This window comes from Fukomys damarensis, unplaced genomic scaffold (assembly GCF_012274545.1).
Source record: "Fukomys damarensis isolate Sample0158 unplaced genomic scaffold, DMR_v1.0_HiC HiC_scaffold_23, whole genome shotgun sequence".
In the NCBI taxonomy this organism is placed as follows: domain Eukaryota; kingdom Metazoa; phylum Chordata; class Mammalia; order Rodentia; family Bathyergidae; genus Fukomys; species Fukomys damarensis.
In genome coordinates, this window is record NW_022900935.1 from 40,965,681 (window position 1) to 40,989,586 (window position 23,906).

General features: G+C 57.5%; 2 protein-coding genes across 4 annotated transcripts in view; one reads left to right on the top strand and one right to left on the bottom strand.

The window, feature by feature from the left end:
• Rere (arginine-glutamic acid dipeptide repeats) overlaps positions 1-1,956 on the top strand; it is a 268,548-nt gene extending 266,592 nt beyond the window's left edge. The window contains exons 21-24 of the mRNA XM_019206904.1: positions 5-652; positions 1,051-1,197; positions 1,545-1,725; positions 1,850-1,956. Coding sequence (XP_019062449.1) covers positions 5-652; positions 1,051-1,197; positions 1,545-1,725; positions 1,850-1,883 — 1,010 coding nt within the window. The 3' untranslated portion in view covers positions 1,884-1,956. The remainder of the gene's footprint in view (positions 1-4; positions 653-1,050; positions 1,198-1,544; positions 1,726-1,849) is intronic.
• Positions 1,957-9,209: 7,253 nt separating this feature from the next.
• Slc45a1 (solute carrier family 45 member 1) lies at positions 9,210-23,900 on the bottom strand. Of its 3 annotated transcripts, XM_010619780.3 has the most exons (9): positions 23,676-23,900; positions 19,943-20,363; positions 19,271-19,363; positions 18,339-18,563; positions 15,510-16,246; positions 13,149-13,302; positions 12,534-12,710; positions 11,649-11,854; positions 9,211-9,693 (listed from the first exon to the last, which is right to left on the bottom strand). In XM_010619780.3, the coding sequence occupies exons 2-9, from the start codon at positions 20,337-20,339 to the stop codon at positions 9,427-9,429; spliced, it is 2,256 nt and encodes a 751-aa protein (XP_010618082.1). In that variant the 5' UTR covers positions 20,340-20,363; positions 23,676-23,900; the 3' UTR covers positions 9,211-9,426. The 3 variants fall into 3 exon arrangements, with proteins under 3 accessions (XP_010618092.1, XP_010618082.1, XP_033623567.1); XM_010619790.3 differs by lacking the exon at positions 19,271-19,363 and having other exon boundaries at positions 9,210-9,693; XM_033767676.1 differs by lacking the exon at positions 23,676-23,900 and having other exon boundaries at positions 9,212-9,693; positions 19,312-19,363; positions 19,943-19,957.
• Between the last annotated feature and the right edge of the window lie 6 nt (positions 23,901-23,906).

A 23,906-nucleotide genomic window follows, 5' to 3' on the forward strand; every position in this document is an offset into this window, starting at 1 on the left:
CCCCCCTTCGCGCCCCCTCCGCCCACCATCGCTGCCGTGCCCCCCTACATCGGGCCCGACACCCCGGCTCTGCGGACACTGAGCGAGTATGCACGACCCCACGTCATGTCTCCCACCAACCGCAACCACCCCTTCTACATGCCCCTGAACCCCGCCGACCCCCTGCTGGCTTACCACATGCCCGGCCTCTACAACGTGGACCCCACCATCCGCGAGCGGGAGCTCCGGGAGCGCGAGATCCGCGAGCGGGAGATCCGAGAGCGCGAGCTGCGGGAGCGCATGAAGCCGGGCTTCGAGGTGAAGCCCCCGGAGCTGGATCCCCTACACCCGGCCACCAACCCCATGGAGCACTTCGCGCGGCACAGCGCCCTCACCATCCCCCCTTCGGCCGGCCCCCACCCCTTCGCCTCTTTCCACCCGGGCCTGAACCCCTTGGAGCGGGAGAGACTGGCCTTGGCGGGCCCGCAGCTGCGGCCAGAGATGAGCTACCCTGACAGACTGGCGGCCGAGCGCATCCACGCCGAGCGCATGGCGTCACTCACCAGCGACCCCCTGGCCCGGCTGCAGATGTTCAACGTGACCCCCCACCATCACCAGCACTCCCACATCCACTCCCACCTCCACCTCCACCAGCAGGATCCCCTTCACCAAGGTGGGTGCCGCTCTGCATGTGACGCTGCTTCCCAGGGCTTCCATGTCCTCCCAGCGCTTAGGGCACAGGGCGAAGGGCAGCGGTGAGGGCCTTGAGGCCTTTGCAGTGAGGGACGCCCACGTACGTTGCTGAGCCAGCCGGGGACATCGTGGGTGATGTGTAGTGGGAGCTGCTGGAGGCCAGTGGACGGGCTGTCCAGGGACAGAGGCAGGCTGTGGTGCGGGTGACAGCCAGAGGGACCACTCAGCGAGGAGGGAGGGCACAGCTGGGGCCACCCCATCCCACAGAGTATGCGTGTGGGGTGCTTGTCAGGGCTGGGCAGTGGCTCAGAGGCCAAGGTTGTGTGTGCAGCACTGAGGAGAGATGCCAGAGAGCCACACCTGGTCTCTCCTTCCTAGGCTCAGCAGGCCCGGTTCACCCCTTGGTTGACCCCCTGACAGCTGGCCCTCACCTGGCTCGCTTCCCCTACCCACCTGGAACCCTCCCCAGCCCTCTGCTAGGACAGCCCCCCCATGAGCACGAGATGCTGCGCCACCCCGTATTTGGTAAGTCCTGGGGGTAGGCTGGCGGGGTCTGCTGTGGTGGCTTTTGTCTTTTGTTCATCTGCACACTGATAAGAATGGGTGTGCACCCTCCATGTGCCAGGGTCCTTGTGGGGTCAAGGCAGGCTCAGGGTGAGGAGTCCACAAGTTTGTGGGGCTGGGGGCGCCACCGGGGCGCTGGTCTACTGAGGCAGCTCCGTCCTGCCCCTGCAGGGCTGGGTCAGCCGTCCCTCGCCCGCTGCTTGTGGCTGCTGGGCTGGTGCGCTCCCAGCCCCTCTGCTGGTTACTATGTTGCCCTCGTCCTGGCCGTTCCCTGGCTATTTGTGCAGCAAAGTGTTTGTGCTCGACAGGTACCCCCTACCCCCGAGACCTGCCCGGGGCCATCCCCCCTCCCATGTCGGCAGCCCACCAGCTGCAGGCCATGCACGCCCAGTCCGCTGAGCTGCAGAGACTGGCCATGGAGCAGCAGTGGCTGCACGGACACCCCCACATGCATGGGGGCCACCTACCAAGTCAGGAGGATTATTACAGGTGAGGCAGGGGAGGTGACTGGGGGTGCTGTGTACTTGGGGTGCAGGCAGGGTCATGGGTGACATCCAGCCTGCCTGTTGCCTACCTGGCCTGATGCCTGATAGTCCTTTTTTCTTCTTTCCAGTCGACTGAAGAAAGAAGGTGACAAGCAGTTATAAGTTATTTATTTGTTAATGCTGGCTGTGGAAACTCCAATTCTTGGGGCGGGGGAGAAACAGGACTTTTTACATACAATAGGAGCTGCAAAAGCAAAAAAGAATATCTTCTAAAGATTTCTTTATATATTTAAAAAAAAACCCACAACTAAAAATGTATCACATAATAGTGTTCGTTTGTCAAGAGGATTTCCTGAGACTGGTTTGGGTCTCCTGCATGACAGTCCCCCTGAAACGTAGTGAGGAGTTCCGGACTGGGCTGGACATCCGAACCCCTGCGATATCGGGGTGGCTTTTGTTCTCTTCTTGATTTCTCCGTAGGTGCTAGAACCTGTTCACACCCTTCACTGTGCGCGCAGACACCGGGTTGCATGGGCTCCAGGCCCACGGGTTTGCAGTTAGGCAGCGTATGAGTTCGGAATCCAAGAGCTATAATTTTTAAAGAATCTTTTATTTTAATACATTGTAGGAAATCTTCATAATTTGAGAAAGTTCTGCAGCATGGCTTTTATGTCTGTAAATAAATAACTTTAGAACAGCCTTCTTTTCCTTCCACAAACTACTGTTCTATTTTTTTCCAGCCATGTCACTAATTATGAATTCCTACCAACTATTGACAGAAAACAGAGTTGATTTTTTAATAAAAAGTTATATATAATTATCCCTTTAATTAAAGGGAGCCGATGGGTGTTACTGATTACAAACAGGCAGGAGCTTGGAACTAGGTTTGGCCACAGCACGAGCATTGGTGCTGGCAGGCGGGGATGGCGTGGCGAGCACCTGTGCCCTCACGTGTGCCTGAACAAGCACAAGCCTCTCGCGGTGTGCACAGGTGTGCGGGAGTCCAGTGTTTGCTTTCCGGCCCCTGCTGCCGCCATGTCCTGTCTATGGGATAGAAAGCGCATGTGTATGTGTGTCTGGTGGTAGATTTCCTTATAGAGTCCTATGCACACATTGTTCTGGATAGATTGCCTTTTGAGTGCTCTGAAATTGCCGTAAACGGTCAAGAAAACGATTCCATGCAGATATCTCAGCACAGGAAAGACCCAGGACATAAACTCTTGCCAAAGGGAGTAGAAATCTACCCGCTGTGCGTGTCACCGTTGGGACTTCCTCGTAACGAGGCCTAAGCCCGTCGGCCTCCTGCAGACAGGCTGCTTCTGTGTGGGGGACCTGAGGTTGACGTGTTGTGGACTCTGCCTGCGTCCCTGGCCCTGGTTAGGCCCAGGCACGGTGACCCACATGGACTGGGCAGCCATTCAAGTCCCACTATGCCTCCTAGAAGCAGGAGCAGGGATCCCAGCCGTGAGCCCGCCCAGGGCCGCCGGCACCAGTGGGGCCTCTTCCCGTCCTCTCAGACTCCCAGAGCCCCTTCTGCTGTCCCATGTGTCACATCCGACAAGTGCCTGTGGGCCAGTGGGCAGCAGGGGCCCCGGCCTGGGTGCAGGGGAGGAGGCCAAAGTCGCCCCAGGCCCCAGCAGGTGCTCATTCAGCCCCGGGCTCTGGATCTGTGGCACGGCTCTCTCCAGTTTCTATCAGAACCACATTGGTTTCGATTGGGACAGGAAGGGTTGTTTGGTTTGTTGAAAATGTTTGTAGTTTGTTTTTTTGTTTCATTTTTCTCTCATTCCATTTCTGCCTTAACTTCAGTTCCCCGGGGGAGGCAAGTTCAGATTAACCCTTTGTCAGCAGACTGCCAGCTGCCTTGGCACAGGGGCATTTGCGTCCTTCTGGGGGTGGTGGCCCCTGCCCGCGCCCCCACCTCTCCTGCTCCTGTTGTCTTCCCCCTTTTGGTAGAAGTCGACACCTACTATTCAGTCGAACCTTTATCTCCTCTATTACCATGTCTCCAAAGAAGAGAAAGCGGCACGCCCCGAAGTCTGTACTGAAATCTGTCTGAAGGTGTTCTTGCGTTTTGGGCTCTCCATACCCGGTGAAGCACTGAGATTCCCCTCACACACACAGCCCGGCCCTCGCACACCGACTGCGCTTGTTTAGGAGGAGGCCTGGACCTTCCTGCTGGCTGTGAAGCCCGGCCACTTGGTTCCTTTGGATTTTCCTTCGTTTTGTTGAAGTTTGGTTTTGCTTTCTGTGTTTTGTACGTGTCTCGTTCCATGTTGTCAAGGTTGAGCTTTTCACCTTTCACTGCAGCAGCAGAGCAGAGTGTACATTCTGATTTGCTATGTTTCTATATATCTTGAAGCTAAATGTATATATGAGTAGTTCGCCATGAGATAACACAGCGTAAACAGTAGACACCCAGAAATCGTGACTTCTGTGTTCTCTCCATTTGAGTATTTTGTAATTTTTTTGAAATATTTGTGGACATAAATAAAACCAAGCTACACTACTGCACCCGTGTGGACCTACGCACTATGTCTTGTTCCTAGGGGCATGGGGGAGTCCGTTGCCTGCTGCTGTGGGAGCTGTGCTGCCTGGGAGGAGAGGTTTTGTGGGTGAATCCCTCACTCTGGGGTGTGAAGAATGTGCCCCCTGCCACTCAGGAGGCGACGCCTGCTCCTGGGCCTGGCCAGTGGCAGTGCCACAGATGGCCTGGAAGGTCTGGCTGTGGCCACCAGGGGTCAGTAGTCACCAAGTGAGTGAAGCAGCTTCTGGGAGCTGGTGACAGGTGTCCGGGGTTCTGCTGGGCAGGGGCAGAGCAGCCCAGAGCATGTGCAGTTGGCAACCTGCCTTCCAGTCTGCCAGGTCTGCCATGAAGCGGGGTGGGGGGGGTGCCTGAGGAGGTTTGTGGACCAGGTGCTGCCCAGCTTGGCATGAGCCGGTATGTCAGTGGCCCACCTGTGGCTGATGCAGGGGAGGGGCTCCTTCGCTGGGCTCACCGAGCTGTAGTGCTCAGTGGTGTGAGGGTTCCCAGCCTGACGGTGAGGCAGTCTGAGAGGTCACGTGGGCCACTTTGTAGAGGCCTGGTCAGGACCTCAGGCTGTAGGAACACGGTCCTGCTGCTGGACACGCGCCAGGGAAGTGGGTGGGGTCCGTGTCGGGGACCCCAGCTCCCCATGGTGCCCAGCAGCCACGCTGCCGGAGGAGCGGGTTTCTGCAGTGCTCAGGATGGATAAGGGAGAATGAAACAGGACACAGCGTGCTGGAATGGGGGACATCATGTTAGTGCAGGAGTCAGACAAACCCCCCGTGTTTGTCCGTCTCACCAGGGGACTGGTGACAGATACCAAGGCAGATAGGAGGGCCGGGTCCCGCAGTGTACCTGGTTCACAAGTTAGGATGTGTTATTAGATGACCAGAAAGGTCCCTGACCTAAAGAGTCACGATGGAAATGCTCCACTGACCCAGTCATTACACACCGGGCACGGGTCTGCGTGAAGGTGAGGCCATTCCTCAGGCCGCTCTAATTCAGAGGAAGCACTTCGGCATCTGCCAGGCTGGCCCCCAACAGCTGCCCCAGGCAGCCCTCGGCCCAGTGTGCCCTCTGCCCCTTGCTGTGGGCATGGAGCCCTCTTCTGGTTCTGCCACCAGTGGTGTGTGAGGCCTGGAGCTCGGGCACAGTTCTGCGCTCCGCAAAGGGGACCCTCATGTGTCAACACTGAGTAAGTGAAGGTCACTTACTGAAAGGCGGGACTGCACTAGACAGAGGTCTGCGGTGACTCCTGCCCCAGTAACAAGCCGGGTGTGAAGTCAGAAGTGTCTGGGCCTTCAGAGTCTGCCCGGGAGCTGTACAGTTGCAGGCATGGCTGCTGATGCATTAGGGTCAGTGTCAGAGCCCAGGCCTAACACGGGGACACAGGTGGAGGTGCGGGGACCTCAGCCCACAGAGCCTTCCCAGTGGCAGTCCAGGCCACAGCGTGTGCTGTTTCCCCAAGCTTCCCTACCTGCGAGGACCCAGGCATGTTCCTGACCTCAGAGCTTCCGAATCAGGTGGGACCTGCTACCAGACACCTGTGGGTCAGGCCAGTGGGCTCTCAAGCCAGGCTGAGTACCTGTCCTGCTCTGGACCATGGAGTGGGCCCTTGCCCCTGGAGCATAGAGACATGAAGAGATGCCCTCTGCTTCCCAGGGAGGCCTGGTTGGAGGCAGGGCTGCTAGGAGCTGCCGCAGTCACGCGGAGCACACGGCCCCTGGGTGTCCAGAAGCAGCCTCTGAAGAGCTCCCGCCCCCACTTCCCTGGGACCGCTGCCCTCCCTGGGGCTGTCACGGGATGCGTCTCTGATCCTCGGACATCTCCAGACCCGAGGCTCCTTTGCATGTGTGCCGTCTGGGTTCTCGGCTGCCCCAGGAGCTCTGCCAGCCCCAATTCCGGGCCTGCATCTTTGCTTCTCCAGCCCAAGGGGGCTGACATAGCAGCTGCTGCTAGGGGTGGCAATTGTTTCCTTTGGGCACAGTGGGCCCGGGCTACGGAAACTCGCTGTGTCCTGCCAGCCAGCTCTGTAGGGGCATCCCTGCTCCCACACCCTGGGCACCTCAGTGACGTGGCCGAATGGACAGATGGGTGAGTGAGTGGGTGCCCAGTGCCATTGGGTTATAGGCACAAAAGGCCCAGCTAGCTAATGGGACCTTTTACCTGGTACCGTCCAGGCTCAGTAGGAATGTGGTGTGGTGAATTAGACTCAAAGTGAGGACTGCAAGGCACTCGTTTTTAAGACCTGTCACCGAGGGAGGCCTCCTGAGGCCACTGAGCTGTGGGAAGTGGTAGTTCTGTGTGCCTGACTCCTTCCCGCTCCCGGATCCCCTCTGCTCCTTGCAGTTCCAGCAGGGCAAATGGGGGCCACTCCCGGTCCTGGCCACCAGGTGGCAGTGGTGGCAAAGCCCATATGCCTATGACCCAGGGAGGCCTGGAGCTGATCCTGGGAGGAGGTGTGGGTCTGACAAGGAACAGCAGGGGCAAAGGGACAAGTAGACAGTGACAACAGAGCAGGATGTGGGGGTGGTAGGGAAGGGGGTATTTGAGGGACAGAACAATGGCTGTGGGCCGGGCAGATGGCAGGGCCCAGGCTGCTATGCTGTGGGGAAGCAGAGGCTTTGGAGGATGGAGGTCCCTTCTCATTCTCTTGTACCCACAATGCCCAGGCTGTATGCAGCAGGCACTCAGTAAATGCTCACTGAGCAGGAGAGGCTACCTGTGGGTTCTCTCCCGGGAGCCAACCTCCCCAAAGCCCGTTCCTGCATGCCCGGGAGGTACCCACCGCAGGCCTCTGCCCGGCTTCCCAGGGGCCCCTTGGCAGTGGCACAGCATGGGCCCTGCACCCTGACCTGAGTGCGAGGAGGCCCAGGGTGTGACGTGAGTGCTGGTGCCCCCGACCCATCCCCAGCGTACCCAGGGGCGGCTGAGGGAAGGAGGGAGCTGAGCCCATGGGGCAGGGTTCCACGAGCCACTCCAGAGCACTGCACCTGTGGTGGCTGGGCCATGGGACCAGATGAGCACCAGCTCCCCTCCCATTAAACAAGGCACAGCTTTTGCTCCGGTGTAAGTGGCCTGAGGGTGTCTCAGCCAGCAGGCACAGGGCAGCTCTTCTCTCCAATGCCGCCCTTCCTCCTGGCGTGAATGCCATGCTCCCTCCCAGCATGCTCAGGGCCCAGCCTGAGAGGAGGAAGCTGCCGCCCAGGACCTCACAGCCCTGTTAGCTCCAGAGCAGCCTGCCTGCCGGGCACCGGGGCTTGACAGGCCTGTGAGACAGGATCGCAACACCTCCTCCTCACGGGGTCGGGAGGGTGGCGCTGCTGACGCTGCAGGCCTTGTGCTTGGGCACGGCGGGCTCTTTCGGGGGTCCCTGCACAGTGGCGTGTACAGGGCAGATTCCCAGTAAAGAGGCTGCAGTTGCCATTGGCATGTGGGGAATCAACATCTGTTCACTTCCAGAGCTCTGGGGAGAGGGCCCAGGACTGACAGCCAGGGAAAGTCTGGAACCACCTGGAGGCGGGGCCCAGGGCCCCAAGGAGCTGAGCCATCTGACAGCAAGTGACAAGCGACCACAGGGATGTCGGCCTCACTTCCGGCTCGGGCATAGCTGGAGGCAGGCAGAGGGGACCCAGCAATTTCACTGGGCGGGAGAGGGCTAGAGACCCTGGGCTGGGCAGGGTCCAGAGAGGCCCAAGGAGGCCGTGGTCAAGGAGGCTGTGACAGGGCAGCTATGGCCTGGAGGGGAGGTGGCCGGAGTGCAGCACAGAGGCCTGTGTCCTCTCACACAGCATGCTGATAGGACACTGCCTGGGGCTGGTGGCAGGCTCAGGACCGCTGATGATGGTGTGATCAGGGACGGCCCCCAAACACAGAGACTGCCCTGAGGTGCCAGGGATGCATAGCCTGGCCAGGCCGAGGGGCTGGTGATCTGGACCTGCCTCCCACACCGTGGCAGCACAGTCAGGAAGGAGCCTCAGGGCTCCCAGGACAGGAGGGGGTCGGAGGCCACCTGTGTCCTGGCCTGCACTCCAGGCCCTCAGTGCCCGCCAAGCTGTGACGGGTGCAGAGCTGGGGGCCCCCACAGCCCAGAGCAGAGTGGGAAAGCGTGAACAGTGTCCCCTCCACCAGGTGCCTGTGGTCCCTCGAACTCGGCAGGACTGCGCCCCCTGCCCAGCTCGGAGCCTTCACCCCGCTGGCCCTGCCCGCGTCCCCATTTGTCCCTCCTCCTCTCCCATCGGTTCCACAGGGTGGGGACTTGTTGCTCACGGCTGGGTCCCCACTCTAGGGCACAGGCTGGACACCTTCTGGCTCATGGGTGGATGGATGGGAGTGTGTCCATCTCCCTGTCACTGACAGAACCCCTGAGACAGCAGGAGGGAAGTATGCTTTTCACTCAAGGTGTCAGTCCCTGCTCACTCGGCTGTATTGTTTTGGACCTGTGGCGGCACAGGTCACCAAGGCCATGCAGGAGGCTGCTCAACTTGTGGCAGCCAGGAAATAGAGGTGGGGCCTCCAGGTCCCCAGCGACCTCACTTCCTCTGTGAGGCCTCACCTCCTGAAGGTCCCCCCACCTCTCAATGCGCCAGGGGCTGAGCGCCAAGCGTTCAACATGGGCTTTTGAGGGATATTTCAGTTCCAAACTACAGCAGGTGCGAGGAAGGGAGGGATAAATGGATGGATGGACAGAGAGATGCACAAAGGGTGGAAGGAAGGAAGGACGCATGAAGGGTGGGTGGACAGAAGAGTGAGTGAGCGGCTGACGAACTGTACACTGCAACCCGCTACGGTTCAGAGTGTGTGGTCCAGTGAGACCGGGCTCTCCTTCCCTCAGCACCGCTGGCCTCTGGGGCTCCATAAGTCTGTTTAGGGGCCATCCTGTGTGTTGTGGGGTGTTTGCAGCATCCCTGGACAGTAAATGCACCCTGCCGAGTTATGACAGTCCACCGGGGATAGGACAGGAAGGGGCGGCACCATCGCCCAGCAGTCCCACCTTCAGTCTCCCGCCCGAGTCCCAGGAGAGGAGCTTTGGCCTCTGGCCTGGCACCCTCCGAGAGCTGCAAGGAGCCCCAGGCTTTGCTGCTGTCCTTTATTTTACTCAATATTTACATTCAGCAGGAGCTGGCCCGGGGCCTCCCAGGCACGGGCACCAGTCCGGAGTCAGGCGCCGCTGGGCAGTCAGACGTTCAGCAGGAGGGGCTGGTGCTCTTCGTCGCCTGCGTCCCCAGGGGGCATCTCGTAGATGACGAACAGGGAGGAGTACACACAGCCCAGGAAGGACACGAGGCTGGAGAAGTACATCACCCCACTGGCGCTGCCCACGGCCGAGGTCAGCGGCCCCAGGACCAGGGAGACCAGGATCTGGGCCAGGAAGTACTGGCAGCTCAGCAGGGAGATGTCCATGCCCATGCCACGCCGGGCACCATCTGCGCCGGACCCTGCGAACTGCCAGAGCGGGGACACCTCAGAGCCAGCTGGGTGACCAAGCCCACACACAGCGGCCCCCTGGCTCTCAGGGTCATTTGAGGCTTCGGCCAGGAGGTTCCGGTGTTGGTGTTCAGAGAAAGGACACGAAGGATCTGTGGCCAGTGGGGGCATCTGTCTCTCCCCCACATGCACACCCGGCAGGAGCCCTGCCCTGCCCACCTCCCTGGGCACCAGGAGGGAGGAGCATGGGCCCTCACCCAGTGGCTGCTATGTGGCGGGTCGAAGCCACCCAAGGACACCTGGGTTCTGTGCCGCTGGTGATTTATGTGCAGGCAGCCAGGCCCTCCAGGATGTCAGCCCAGGGCCTTCTCAAGGGCCCGCTGTGTCGGGGAGCCTAGGACCCCTGTGGCCACACCCAGCTGGAGGCCTTCGGGGCACTTCCTGTGGGCACTGGGCTGCATGAGATCGGGGTGCGCCCATGGGAAAGGGCATGCATTGCCCCAGACAGGCTGTACGTGTCCCTCCCGCCCACTGCATGGGAGGGGACCCAGACCGGGAGCAGTCACAGTCACCACCAGTCAGCAGCCCTGTCCTCCTGACCAGGTACCTGGCGAAGATTTGCTCTTCAAGGGACCCCAAACTCAGGCTGGCCGAGCTGCTCAGACCCCAGGGGCCAGGATGGGGCAGGGGCAATGGAGAGCAACCAAATTTAAAGGGGTGCCAGGCACTCAGCAGGGAATTATTTTCCCCCTTTTTCTTTCAACGCTGCGAACTGAACCCGTGCTTGCTAGGCAAGAGACAAGTGCTCTCCCGCTGAGCTATATCACAGCCCTTCTATTGACTTATTTTGAGACATAGTCTGGTTAAGTTACCCAGGCTGCCCTCTAGTTTGTGACCCTCCTGCCTCAGCCTCCTGAGCAGCTGGGATTATAGGCATGCACCACCATGACCAATGGAGCAACTGATATTTTAATGCAGTATTTAGGAGTTTCAACGTTGTTGTAAAAAAAACCTCATGGTGCGAACACATGTCTCTTAATCCCAGCACTCAGGAGGCTGAGGCAAGAGGATTGCCACAGTTTAAGGGCATCCTGGGCTAAATAGAGAATTCAAGGCCAGCCTAGACTACATAGTCAGACCATGTCTCAAAACAAAAACAGGGCTGGGAATTTAGCTCCGTGGCACCACACCTGCCTTGCAAGTGCAAGGGCCTGAGTGTGAGCCCCAGTACCACACACACAATTCATGGTGGGAATGCTCCTGGGCCGTGAAAAGGGATGCAGTGTAGACACAGGCTTTGCCCAGATAGATGGGCTGAGAGCCACCGAGTGGTGGCTTCTGTGTGAAATGTGGCTGGGAGGCTGCCTGGGGTGCGTGAGAAGGCCGATGGCTGAAGGTTTCTCGCTGGGGTGACGCAGGCCTTGGAACTGACTGCAGTGATGGCCGTACAACCTGGGCACTTAAAGCCCACTGCGCCACACGCCTCCTGCACTGGAATTCAGGATGTTGCCGCTCACTGAGTAAGATGCAAAGGGCACAGGCAGCTTCACCCTCAGACTGCCAGCGCTCAACATGGTGCTGCTACGAAGGTGTCGTAGCATGGACATTTGACATTAGCTCTGACTTTTCCTTTTTCTTTCCTGTACATGTGTGTGTGTGTTGTACTGGGGGATGAACTCTGGGCCTTTGCACTGAGCAACATCCCCAGCCTTTTACTTTTTACTTGGAGACAAGGACTTGCTAAATTGCTCAACCGCCCAGGCTGACATCCCATTTGAGATCATCCCGTCTCAGCCTCCCAAGTGCTGGGATTATAGGCATATGCCTGGCATTCATCGAGAATTTTTAAAGGCCCAGTTAACACACCACTGGGCTTGGCTGCCGAGGTTCTGGTGGCTCAGTCTGCCATGTGGCCTCCCCTCCCGTGTCCCAGCGGAGCGGGGTGGCCTGGAGGTGGCTCTGGGGGCACTCACCGCCTTGCTCTGGTAGTAGTCACAGAGCAGCGAGTAGGGCAGCGTGCAGAGCGTGGAGAACAGGACCCCGTAGGTGGTGCAGAGCGACAGGATCACGTAGAGGTTCCTGGACAGTGTGGCCAGCCCGGTGCCCAGACCAAAGGCAAGGTAGGCGATGAAGTAGAGGGTGCGGGTGCTCAGGCAGCCCTCCAGCTTCTCCAGCAGGGCTGTGGGTGGGCAGGCGGCAAGCGGGTGCATGGGTCCCTGCACCACCCCCTGGGGCCCGGGCCAGCTGCTCGGCCCTGACCAGGAGGCACCTCAGGGGCTGCAGGACCTGGGCCTCGTCTGCCCGGCCCGCAGGGCCTGCTGAGGCAGGTGTGTGCTCCAAGCTGCCCTGTACCCTGGGTGGATCCCGTCCTCTCGCTGACAAGGGACACTGCAGTCGTCCCTGGCCGGTGTCACCTCAGCCCGTGATGGTGGGACAGCGTAGGTCAGGAGGGACAGATCCGCCACCCCGCTCCTGAGGCCACTGAGCACACACTGCAGAGCCACCCGGTGACACGTGAGCGATAGCGAATGGCTCAGGGGAGCCCACGCCTGTGGTTCTGGGCGCCGACCCAGGGCCTAGCACGTGCCCAGCAGGGCCTCCCACCACCTCAGCAACCCCCCAAGTGACAACTGTCTCCTTGGGCTCAGCCTCACTAAGGGAGCAAAACAAAAGTCACCACTATGGCCGTGGCCCGTAAAGACTGGGTAAAGACCGGCTTTCAATTTCCAGTCGAGGGGAGAGGAGGAGAAGGGCACGTGGAGATTTTCTGACACCTGCTCGCGACCAGCCCGTTCCTTGGGCCCTGCAGCTCCAGCAGCCTCCCCTCGCCCGAGGTGGCCCTGGGTCTGGGCCAGTACCTGAGTAGAGCGCGGCGCTGAAGGCATAGATGCACATCCCCCAGCAGCCCATGGCCACGCCGCTGCTGTACCTCTGGTACTCCTCCGACGCGTGCGGGGCCCTGGGGTCGCCCCGGAACACCACCTCGCCCATGAAGTCGGTGTAGAACAACAGCATCCCCTCGAAGGACAGCCAGCCTGCGGGGACAGGGGCAGTCGTGCAGCCCGGAACCCGGTGTCCGACCCGTCCCGAGCTCTCCAGCTGTTTCTCTGAGACTGTCCTGGCCACCCAGGGCACGGAAGACTCCCTTCAGTGGCAGCAAACTGCCCACCACGTGGCCCTGCCACCCTACGGCCTGGCCTGCCGTCCTGTCCCACTTGAGGCCACCCGCGACTCTGGGCTGTGAGGTCCAGGACATGGGTGGGGAGGTTTCAGGCTCTGGTCTGGCTCCCTCCCTGCCATGCGGACACTGGGGCGAAGCGGGGACGAGGGCTCCCCGGAGCTCTGCGGGGACCTAGCTGTGACACCCAGTTTGCTCAGGGACCGCTGGGGACAGCCACCAAGCCTGGGTGCCTCTCGCTGGTGCCGGGCCGAGGAAGGTGGGCAGCCCCTGAGGCCAGGCCCCGCAGGCTCACCCAGGAAGTGGTTCACACACAGGTTACGCAGCGCCTTAGGCATGTGGCAGATGGTGGCGCAGAGGCGGCGGGGTGACAGCGGCTGCTCCAACTGCTCGCTGGAGCCCATCAGCTCGCTCTCATACTTCACACCGTTGAGCAGGATGTTTGCCACCTGCAAGGATCCAAGCGCCCATCAGTGCCCGCACCATGCCGAGGAGGGGGAGCCGGCTGCAGGCAGGACCCAGACTCTGTGCCAGGTGCCTCCGCAGAGACGACCCCGGGTCCTCTCCTCTGAGAGCAGGAGCTGCCATGAAGTAGGATTTCACTTTGGGGCTGGGCCACAGGAACCCAGGGCTATGCCACACGGGAGGGCCCAACCCTGTGGAGAACAGGAAGAACCAGGGCTGGTGGCACAGGCCCGTCTCTGGGAAGCTGAGGCAGGAGGGTTGCAAGTTCAAGCTCAGCCTGGGAAATGTAGCAACTTACAAGACCCTGTCTCCAAATAAAAAATAAGAACATGGGCTGGGGATGGAGAGAGAGAGAGAGAGAGAGAGAGAGAGAGAGAGAGAGAGAGAGAGAGAGAGAGAGAGAGAGAGAGAGACTGAGAACCCTCCTCAGGGTGTGTCTTGCATGGCCCTGGACTGGGCCGATGGGATAAATTCAGCGTCTGCTGCCCAAGCAGAGCACCCCACTGGTCTACACTTCTGTTCACCTGGCCTAGGGGCTGTTGCCCTTTAAATTCTGGAGCAACAATTTTATAGAACTTGCAGTTCACAAACCCTGAAGACCTAGATTGCTCCTCCTGTAAAGCTCCTGGGGCTGCCAGGACATGGTAGCTTATTATATTTGCTTGCTTTCTCTCTGCCCCTCCCTCTTCCTTCCATCCTTTCTTTTCTCTTTCTTTCTTTCTCCCCTCCTTTTCCCACCCACCCCTCCCCTTCCCACCTCTCTCCCTCTCTTTCTCTCTCTCTCTCCCTGACAGGGACTCTGGCTGCTCTTGAGCTAAGTTCCCCCAGCTGGCCCTAAACTCCTTCCTCCTGCCTCAGCCTCCTCTTGAGTGCTGGGATGACAGGCGTGCGCTATCACACCCATGTATGTCTGTGTCAAATGAGAGAGTAACCCTCTTTTGACCTAACAGAGCCTCTGCGAAACCATGGTTCTGGACGGTGGTGAAGCCTCACATATTGGTACACTGACAAGTCAGCCTTCCGGGAGGTTCTGTGCCTTCACAGACGAGGCTGCTGCCAGGAGGGCCTGGGGTCTGTGCGGCCTCCCGGGGGTACTAGGTCAGGGACCAGCACAGTCAGGAGGCCCCAGAAATGCTGCAGGCCACACTCTGTTATCCTCTTTCATGAAGACTCAGATTTGTTGGGGACAGATTCACACACCCAAATTGACCGAAGTCTAGTTGTTGAGGGAAAGTTCTAGAAACCAGGGAAATAATTTTGTACTGTACCAGACTCACCAGAGCACAGCCCTGGCTGGAGCTGCCTTTGGGAAACACAGCAGTGTTTATGAGAGCTGGCACTTTCCCTCAGAGCCTGGTGTCCAACCACCCGATGGCGCCTAATAGGGACCTGGGGGCCCACTGTTACCTGTGACCGACTCCTGTCAGGACTGGACTTCCCACTCTGACTCTGAGGGATGCTGAGGACTACAACCCACTGTTAGGCAGGAGGTGGAGCAGGGACAAGTCAACAACTCGGGACAAGAATGGAGAAACCAGACAGAGCCAGGAAAACTATGTCAAAACATCTGAAAACCAATAGCTAAAGGTCACTCTGTCCTCCAAGACTGTCGGGCCTATGCAAACCCAAAAGTCTGCATCCAACCTCATTTGCAGTTCTGACCCCCTCCCCAGTGGGCTCTAGGCACCATGACACCTCCTCTAAAAACTCCTCCTCGTCTTGGTTTGTGGGCGGAGTCGGGCACCCTATTGGACCATGGTTCCTGTCCATCCCGTGTAGACCCTCCCACAGACCCAGTGCTGCCCCTAAGGGAGCCCTGAGTTCTTCTCCCCGGCTTCCCCCACTGCTGCTGAGGAAGCAATCCCGCTGAGACCTCCCATTTGATCGCTGTGATGGCCAGGAATCTCCTTAAAGGTCGATTCTCTTCCTTGGTCCTTTCTCTCTTTTCTTCCCCACTGTGGTACTACAGATGGAACCCAGAGTCACCCACCAATGAGCTACATCCCCAGCCCTTTTAACTTGTTTTGATTTTGAAACACAGTCTCACTAAGTCGCTGGGCTGATCCTCCTGCCTCAGCCTCCCAAGTAGCTGGGATTGCAGGCATGCACCACCATGCCTTGCCTCCTTCATCATCTAACTTTCATCTAACTGCAGCAGGGGGTCGCTGAGAGTCTCCTCCATGGCTTTTACCTGTTGGCTGAAGGTCACGTTCCTCCTCCTGCTAGTTTCGGGCCCGCCTCCCCCGGCTGCATCAGGGAGAGCCAAGGTCTGGGGTCTCTTCAGGATGCCAGAGGCACGCGGCTTGGGGGCATCCAGAGAGCCCACCCTCAGCACGTCCCCATCGCCGGAGGCCAGGCTGCTGTCCCTCCTGTCCAGCAGCCCCCGATCCTGGTGGTAGAAGCCTTCGGGGGCCCGGGGGAAGCTGACGCTGATGGGCTGCGGGGGGACGCTGCTGGGGAGGGCCAGGTAGTTGTCGTGGGCCCCTGTGAAGCAGTCAATGAGGACGCTGTCTATGTTGGAGGTGCCGAAGGAGGACGCGAACTCGTTGATGCCCGTCAGGGAGCTGTCCCGGCTGATGAAGCTGCCGTACTTGGGCGTGAGCGGGCTGGGCGGGGAGATGGGCATGGAGAAGCTGGCGTACAGGCTGGTGGCTGCGTGGGCGGGGACTGTATCCCCAGCGGCCTCCTCCTGCGGGACAGGCGGGGACGGGGGCAGCGGGAGACTGGGGCTCTTCATGGCCGGCCTCTTCTCGCCCAGGGGCCGCAGGGGCCGCTCCGGGATACTGATCAGCGTCAGCACGGTGGAGACGCTCAGGGTGACCGCGGTGAAGATGTAGATGACCCGGAGCTGGCCCCCCAGCGCACGCCCGAAGCCGGTTCTGTCCCAGTGGATCCCGCCGACCACGTAGCCGAACCCTCCTCCCAGACCTGGGGAGAGAAACGGGGCGTCAGCACCCACGCGGCCCTGCTCCCTGCGACAAGGACAGTAAGTGGCCAGGCACGCCAGGGGTCAGGGCCAGTGTCTGGCCTAGGCACACAGAGGGGTGGTCACATCTGTCCTTCGAGGCCCCACTGGCTTTGGTGCAGCTTTGGCAGTGGCTGTGGGGCCGGCACCTTCCTGAGCGCTCCCCTATTTCGCTGTTCACACACCGGCCAGCGTGCCCCCGTGTGCGTGCATGCCTCCCTGCACACCTGCATGCACACACGACACAGTTTGAGTCCTGTTCTTTGCAGGTTCTGGGCTTGGGGACCCAAGACCTTGTGCTGAGCATCCTGCTGTCACCAGGGGGCTGAAGAGGAGCGGCCCCATGGTCCCCACGGAGGTCCCTGGGGCAGCGTGGGCCTGCTCCTTTGGCTTTTATGCCACGTCCTTATGTGCTTGTGTCCTGTGTGCTGCTGCATTTTTTTTTTTCATTTTTGCTACTGTTTCACTGCCTGGAGGCCCCGAGTTATGCAGAAGGGCCCAGTAGAGGGAATGTGTGCTAGACAGCTTCACATGCGTGCACCATGGTGCTGCGGGCTGTGATAAAGGTCCTTCAAGCCAGGCATGGTGGTGAGGCTTGTGATTTCAGTACTTGGGAAGCTGAGGCAGGAGGATCGCAAGTTAGAGCCCAAAGCAGACAATGTAATCATCTAGTGAGAGACCACATCTTCAAATAAAAAGGGCTAGGACTTAGCTCAGCATGAAGACCCCGGGTTCCACAAAAAGAAAGAAAAGGGTCTTCAGGCAGAAATTCATAAAACAAGGCTTTGATGGGCTTGATAAAAACACTGGGATCAGAGGCTCACAGAACGTAGCTCTGTTTCTCCTCAGAACAAGGGTCCCATGTTTGTTAATTCAGGTTAACTCACATTAACTGAATTTGTTCCATGATTCTGGGGGAGAGGGCTACGGTTGTGTTTGAGACCCAGTGTGGAGTTTGGGAATGGAAGCAAAATTTTGTCAAATGCTTCTGTTTGAGAACCAAATTGTTCACAAACAGAAATGTTCGTGAACCCCGGTATTACTGTACATACATACAGCTGTCCCCAGTCCGCAGATTCTATACTCTTGGGCTGAACATACTCAGAAAAACATTGTGTCTGTTTCACATGAGTACAGACATCTTTCCTCATTATTATTTCCAAAACAATACAGTAGAGCAGTCTTTTGCATAGCATTGCTTAGAGGTTAATTAAAGTACCATACCTAGGGGGCCGGGGATTTAGGTTAGGGGTGCTGCTGCCTGCCTTGTAAGTACAAGGTCCCAAGTTCGATCCCCGGTACCGAAAAAACAAAACAAAACAAAAAAGTACCATACATAGGAGGATGTGTGTAGGTTACCTGTAGATTCTGGGCCTCCCTTCCTCCCTCCCTCCCCCTCCCTCCCTTCCTTCCTTCTTTTTCTTTCTCTCTCTCTTTCTTTCTTTTTCTTTTTTTGAGATAGGGTCTCGCTGTTGAAGGGCTGGCCTTGAACTCACTATGTAGCCCAGGCTGGCCTTGCACCCACAGTGATCCTCCTGCCTCAGCCTCTCGAGTGGTGGGATTACAGATGTGCCACAGCCAATTTGGGCCATTTAAATAAGAGAGTTGGGCATTTTTGTATTTGCAGGAAGTCCTGGAACCCATGTCCTATACACACATGGAGGCACAGCCAGACACACTCATTACACACGCAAGTGTATGCATACTGAATGTTACTGTCCAGGCACAGTGTTTGAGATATTTTTTTCAATCACTTCCATGTTTATCAATATATTTGAATTATATCCATCAATTTATTTTATCTAGCAGTACCAGGGATTGAACCCAGGGCCTCTGCACTGAGCTAGGCAGGGTTTCACTAAGTCATTAAGTTGCCCATGCTGGTCAGGCTCAAACTTGTGACCCTCCTGCCTCAGCCTCCTGAGTGCTGGGATTACAGGCCTGTGCCACCACGCCATGTTCCACTGACTTAGTTTTAAATCACAGGTGAGGAGGCGCCCCCAAGTGCATGCCCCTGACAAGCACAGCCCTCAGCCCAGTGCAGGGGACACTCACCAGCCAGGAGGGCGTGGATGTTCAGGCCGCGGTCCTGGTCTGCAGGGCCACACACATCCATCATGTAGGCATGGCTGGGGTTGTCCGCAGAGTCGGCGCTGAAGTCCATCAGCACCACACCGCACACGGTCAGCAGGATGCCCCATTTGTGGCTGGTGGCTGTGTCAGCCAGGGCTGCGCCAATGTCCCTGCCATTTAGCAGGAGTGAGAGGCCCAGTAGCGCCCCTGGAAACAGAGAGATGGGGTCACTGAGTCGAGCCGACCGCAGGCTCCCGCCTGGGTCCGCTGCCTGCATCTGGACCCCAGACTCAGAGTCGCTGGTGCAGGGCCCGGGAGGAGTCACCTGCGGACACATGTGCTGTAGACAGGGGCAGGGTGGGCTTGCAGTGCACAGAGCAGGAAGGAGGTGGGCTTCAGGAGCGCATTTTTAGAAACTGCAGTGCTGGAGCCTGAATTTAGGACCTCTGTACCAAGCTGCATCCACAGCACTTTTTTATCTTTTTATCTTGAGACAGGGTGTTGCTAAGTCGTCAAGTTGCCCAAGCTGGGCTCAAACTTAGAATCCTCCTGCCTCAGCCTCCCAGCGTACCAGAATCACAAGCATGTGCCACCATGCTCAGCTTTAACTCAAGAAAAAAAAAAAAAAAAGATCAAAATGATTTAATCTTAGGGTTAACTCAGGCTTGAGCTGGGGGCTCCTTGGCAGCCCAAACCTGAAGGCCTTGAGTTACCAGAACACCTGAGTTAGTCAAGAATTTTTTTTTTTTTTTTTAGATTTTCTTCAAAGGAAGTAGTTGAGGTTTTCTTTTCTTATTTTCTTTCTTTTCTCTCCTTTTTATCTTCCTTTCTCCTCCCCTTCCTTCTTTCTGCCTGCCTGCCTTTCTCTTTTCCTTTTCTTTTTTTTTGCATTTTATGTCCATGCCAAAACAGACCTATCGCCAGGACAAGAATGAAAGGGCGTCTCCTTCCAAACCTTGAGGTACACCGGTCACTCCAAGCACCCAACAGAGGCTGCAGCAGGAACCCTGAAACAGAGCAGGCTGGGCTCACTGGCAGGTACCTTGGCACCTGGGGACACACAACGCCTCACTGTGTTCCCGAGACTTCTGCCCACCTACACCCCGGAGATTCAAAAGCATAAGAGTCTGGGAGGACTCAGAGTCGTCAACAAAACATTCACTCAGCATCTCCCTCAGCTTTCTCCCTTGGATCCTAAAGGCACTAAGCAGCCAGGACCTTCCTGGGGAAGACGTGAAATTCTAAATCCTCTGAGACCCAAATCCCACTGAACTCTGTCCCTTGGATTCTCCAATAACTGGAATCCAAGATAGAACTGTCCTTGGGATGGCTCAGTTCCCATTCTGTTGCCTGCTTCAGATAAAGGAGCTTAAAATATAGGATGGAGGGGCCATACCTGTTTTCCTACAGCCCTACACTAAGTGACCTTAACCCTTTTTTCTTCCTTGCTGTCAGGACCTCAGATTACTACCTGGAAGCTTCTGGAATCACCTGGAATCTTCCAGAACCGTCTGGAATCTTCTAGAAGCTTGTGGACTCATCCAGAGTTTTCCAGACCATACGCCTGGGGCTGAGCTGGGGCTTACCGAGGATGGGGCTGATGAACCACACCAGGCTGTAGAGCTGGTCGGGGAGGCCCATCTGCAGCAGCACAGGTGTCACATATGCCGTCTCCATAGCATAGCTGAACTCGATGCCGAACAGGACACAGCCGTTGAAGAGCAGCTCCCGGAAGGATCTCTGGGGGTGCAGGTCCCCAAAGTCCACCCGTTCAATGGGACAGGGGGTGTTGGGTGGTGGGGGTGGGGAGGGCCGGATGCATTTCCTCCTCTTGGGGTGGCGTTTGAAGTTGTTGGCCCGGTGGCTGATGTGACGGGTCACTGAGCCCGAGTAAGCCGAGACCTGCGACCTCCAGAAGTCCTGGGGAGCCATGCCGGGCAGGAGCGCCTCTCCTGGAGGGGTGCCACTGGCCGGGGGGTTCATGGCAGGGGGTGCTGCTGGGCGTCCCTGCGAGGAAAGCCCGGGTAGGCGACAGTTACTCTGCCGGGGCCCACGCCGCAGCAGGGCGCTGTGGCCCTAGTTTTCCTGCCACGCGAGAGGAGCTGAGGTGACCAGGCCTGGTCCCCATCAGACACCCGAGGAGACCAGAGGGATGATGCTGTCTCCAGCCTGGACAGCAGAGCCCAGAATCTGGGTCCCCACAGGCCCTCCAGGGGGCTTGGACAGGCCCCATGGGAGCAGCCACAGCACGGCATTTCTAGGTCCCAGGGGCCAGAGAAGGGGGACAGGAGGCGGGAGCCACCCTGAGGGCTGGCTCACGGGAGGGCCACCTGACAGGTGGAAGTCACGGCAGACCCCAGTCTATAGTATTCCTGTTTACCCCTCTGCAGGAGGCCCAAGCCTTTTTCATTTTTTTGGTGGTACTGGGGATCGAACCCAGGGCCATTGCACTGGGCTACATCCCAGCCCTTTTCAGTTTTTATTTTGAGACAAAGTCTCACTAAGTCGCTAAGTTGCCCCAGTTAGGCTTGAACTCAGTGATCCTCCTGCCTCGGCCTCCCAAAGGCTGCCACTGTGCCTGGTTCTTGGCTCAACGGCCGAGTGGGCTGAACACAGGCCCTCCCCCGTCAGCATCACCTAGACCCAAGCCACATTCAGAGAGAAATAGGGCTGAGGTAGGGCTCAGTGGTAGAATGCTTGCTTACTATGCATGAAGCCCTGGGTCCCTAAAATACAATGAAATGAATCAGAAAGGGATGAGGAACAGATTGCCCCAACCTTAATGTATTTATTTTGAGTGACTCTGGCCATGACCTAGGTGGGTGTGGGCAGGTGCTAAGGCCCCTAGCCCTCCCTCCAGCCCTGTACCCCTCCGTCCCCGTCCCCCAAACTTGCAATCTGTGCCTCTGACACCTGCTCCTGAGCTCCCCGTCGCCGGCCGCTACTGTGGAACAGTGTAGATCACAAACCCCAAAGGAGCAGGTCCCATGCTTTGCTCGCCCTCTACAGTGTCCACTTCCTATGCCCAGGGACAAGAAAGCCACTGAGACTGAAGGAAGGGGTCAGAGCTGGACACAGAGCAGGAGGCCCAGGCCCGGCCTGACCTCTCGGACACAACCCACTGTCCGCGCCACAGAAAAGCAATGGATGACATTCCTGGGAAGGGAGCCCAAGCCAGGACAGTGCCCCAACATCCAGAGGTTTGCCGATGACAACAGTCATCGTTTCCCAAGGTGAATGGGGTAGGCTTTCTTGCAGAGTTCGTCCGAAGCTTCAGACGTAAGCCTTATGTTTGACATCTATCTCCTTGTCTACTTTCCATGACAGTGGCTGATGGGTGACCTCTTTCTGAGTCACTTTGATATTTCACACACCGAGTCGTACCCCAGACTCCTTCACGCCCCTAGCGACCCTTCAGAAGATGCCAGTGATAGAGATGATTGGGTCTGGACACACCTTAGCAAGATTCAGAACAGGAGGAGTAACTCTCCATTCATCCACTATCATCCACCACCCACCCGTCCACCCAACCATCCGCCCACCCACCCATCCGTCCTTCTGTCCACCCACCCGTCCATCCATCTATCCGCCCACCCACCCGTCCATCCACCCATCCGTCCTTCCTCCCTTGCCTTCATTTATGCAACCATGCATCTGTCCATCCTGCACACTCACATTCTCCTGCCTATCCATCCACTTCCTCATTTTCCAAGACACTGATACCACAGAGATAAAATAAAGACATAGTTCTTATCCCCAAAATAGGTGAAAAAGTGGAAGAAAGGGGTTCTAATGGAAATCACTCATATAAAAGAGAGATGAGGAGGACACTCATTTGCGGTGCACCCCCGTGATCCCAGCACTCTGGGAGTGGAGGCAGAAGTTCAAGTCCAGCCTGGGCAACTTAAGAGACTTAGCGAGACCCTGTCTCCTAAAAGGAAAAAAAGTTCAGCACAGAGGTTCAGTCCCCCAGTGGCGCGCGCACGCATGCGCAGAGGTCAACCAATGGGCGCGCGGTGTGGAGCGCCCCAGCTGCAGGAAGGTTCTGACTGCTGACGCGGGCCCTGCAGCCGGGCTAAGAGAGGAGCTCTGCCCCGAAGCGACAGGGATGGTACAGCCAGACTGCTGTCACTTCTACACACGACTCATCTTGTGACCTTAGAAAAATGCCACTCTCTCCTGTAAAACAGGAACAGATGGACCTAAGCGATGTGTCGCTTAAAGTACAATTCTCTTGGGGCTGCACCAAGACCAATTGTTTCAAAAAGCCAAGCCTGATGTTTCTCATTCATCTAGCTCGGGTGCTGGCAAGGCCCAGGTCACCGCCGTGTGCCTGGGTCCTTCATTCACTCAGGCCCAGAAATGGAGCCCTGGGATCTCGCTGACCTGCCCAGTCTGGCCTTAAACTTGCAACCCTCCCGCCTCAGCCTCCTGAGGACCTGGGATTACAGCTGTGCGCTGCCACAGCCAGCAAGAGAGGCTTCTTGACCCTACTAAAGTGGAAATGGACGGCAAGTAGCCCGCGTCTACATTCTGCCTACATTCTGACAGGTCTGCTGCGGGTTCCCAGCCAGCGGGAGGGAGGAGCGGGCAGCCAGCCGGACGGAAGCCTCTGCTAAGGGTCGCCTTCGATGTGACGGTCAGCACTGCCACTTTATTCAATAATATGTGTATTTATTTATTTATTTATTTTGGTACCGGGGATTGAACTCGGGTCCTTGCTCTTGCAAGGCAGGCCACCGAACCGCTGAGCTAAATCCCCGGCCCCTATAAGATGTGTATTTAAATAAATTAATATACATTCTAGAAGATATAGTTACTTTTAAGGAATATATTCTAAAAGACTAATTTTAAAATTTCATTTTCAACTTTACCATAGAATAAGTGAACCTGAACCCTAAAACAATGCAGTGGGACCCTAACTCACTAACACTGACGTTAGCCGTGGTTATCACACTAAACGAACATTTACTTCATCAAAAGAACGCATTCACATCCCTGTCCCCTCTGGCAGCTCCACCAGCACCTACTGCGCTTCCATGAAACCGAGGGTTTTAAACGGAGCCCAGCTGGGCATGGTGGTACACTCCAGGAGGCTGAGGCAGGAGGAGCCCAAGTTCCAGCCCAGCCTGGGCAATTCCATGAATTAGCAAGACTGCGTCTCAAAAAAAAAAAAAAAAAAAAAAAAGGCCTGGGGCTGCGAGGGGGCCCTGGGCTCAATTCCCAGTACGGCCAATCCGGAATAAAATAGAAATGGATTCTTCAAACTGTTATAAATGTTTCAGTAGCACACGATTAATAAAAATAAGCAATGTTCACCTAATTTGAATGCTTAAAACGATCCTACTGGGATCCAAAACCACTTCCTGGTCTCTTCTCCGCCCCTCCAGGTGAACCTGCTTTCTGCCGGAGGTCTTGGGGGACTTCCCGGCCGGGTCCCCCAGCTTGGACCCAGGGTCCCAGGTCCCTCAGGAGCTCGGCGGCGGCTGGTGTCCCCCTCGCCCGGTGACTCGGGAGGGCAGGGAGGTGGCAGCTGGCGACACTGCGGGC

What these genes read in the sequence shown, in the direction of transcription:
- Slc45a1 (XM_010619780.3), bottom strand. Translation starts at nt 20,339, where the DNA reads ATGAACCCCCCGGCCAGTGGCACCCCTCCAGGAGAGGCGCTCCTGCCC. An exon ending in GTTCATCAGCCCCATCCTCG is followed by an intron (nt 19,364 to 19,942) that starts GTAAGCCCCAGC and finishes GCTCTGTTTCAG; the next exon opens with GGTTCCTGCTGCAGCCTCTG. An exon ending in CAGCGCCGCGCTCTACTCAG is followed by an intron (nt 11,855 to 12,533) that starts GTACTGGCCCAG and finishes GCCCACCCACAG; the next exon opens with CCCTGCTGGAGAAGCTGGAG.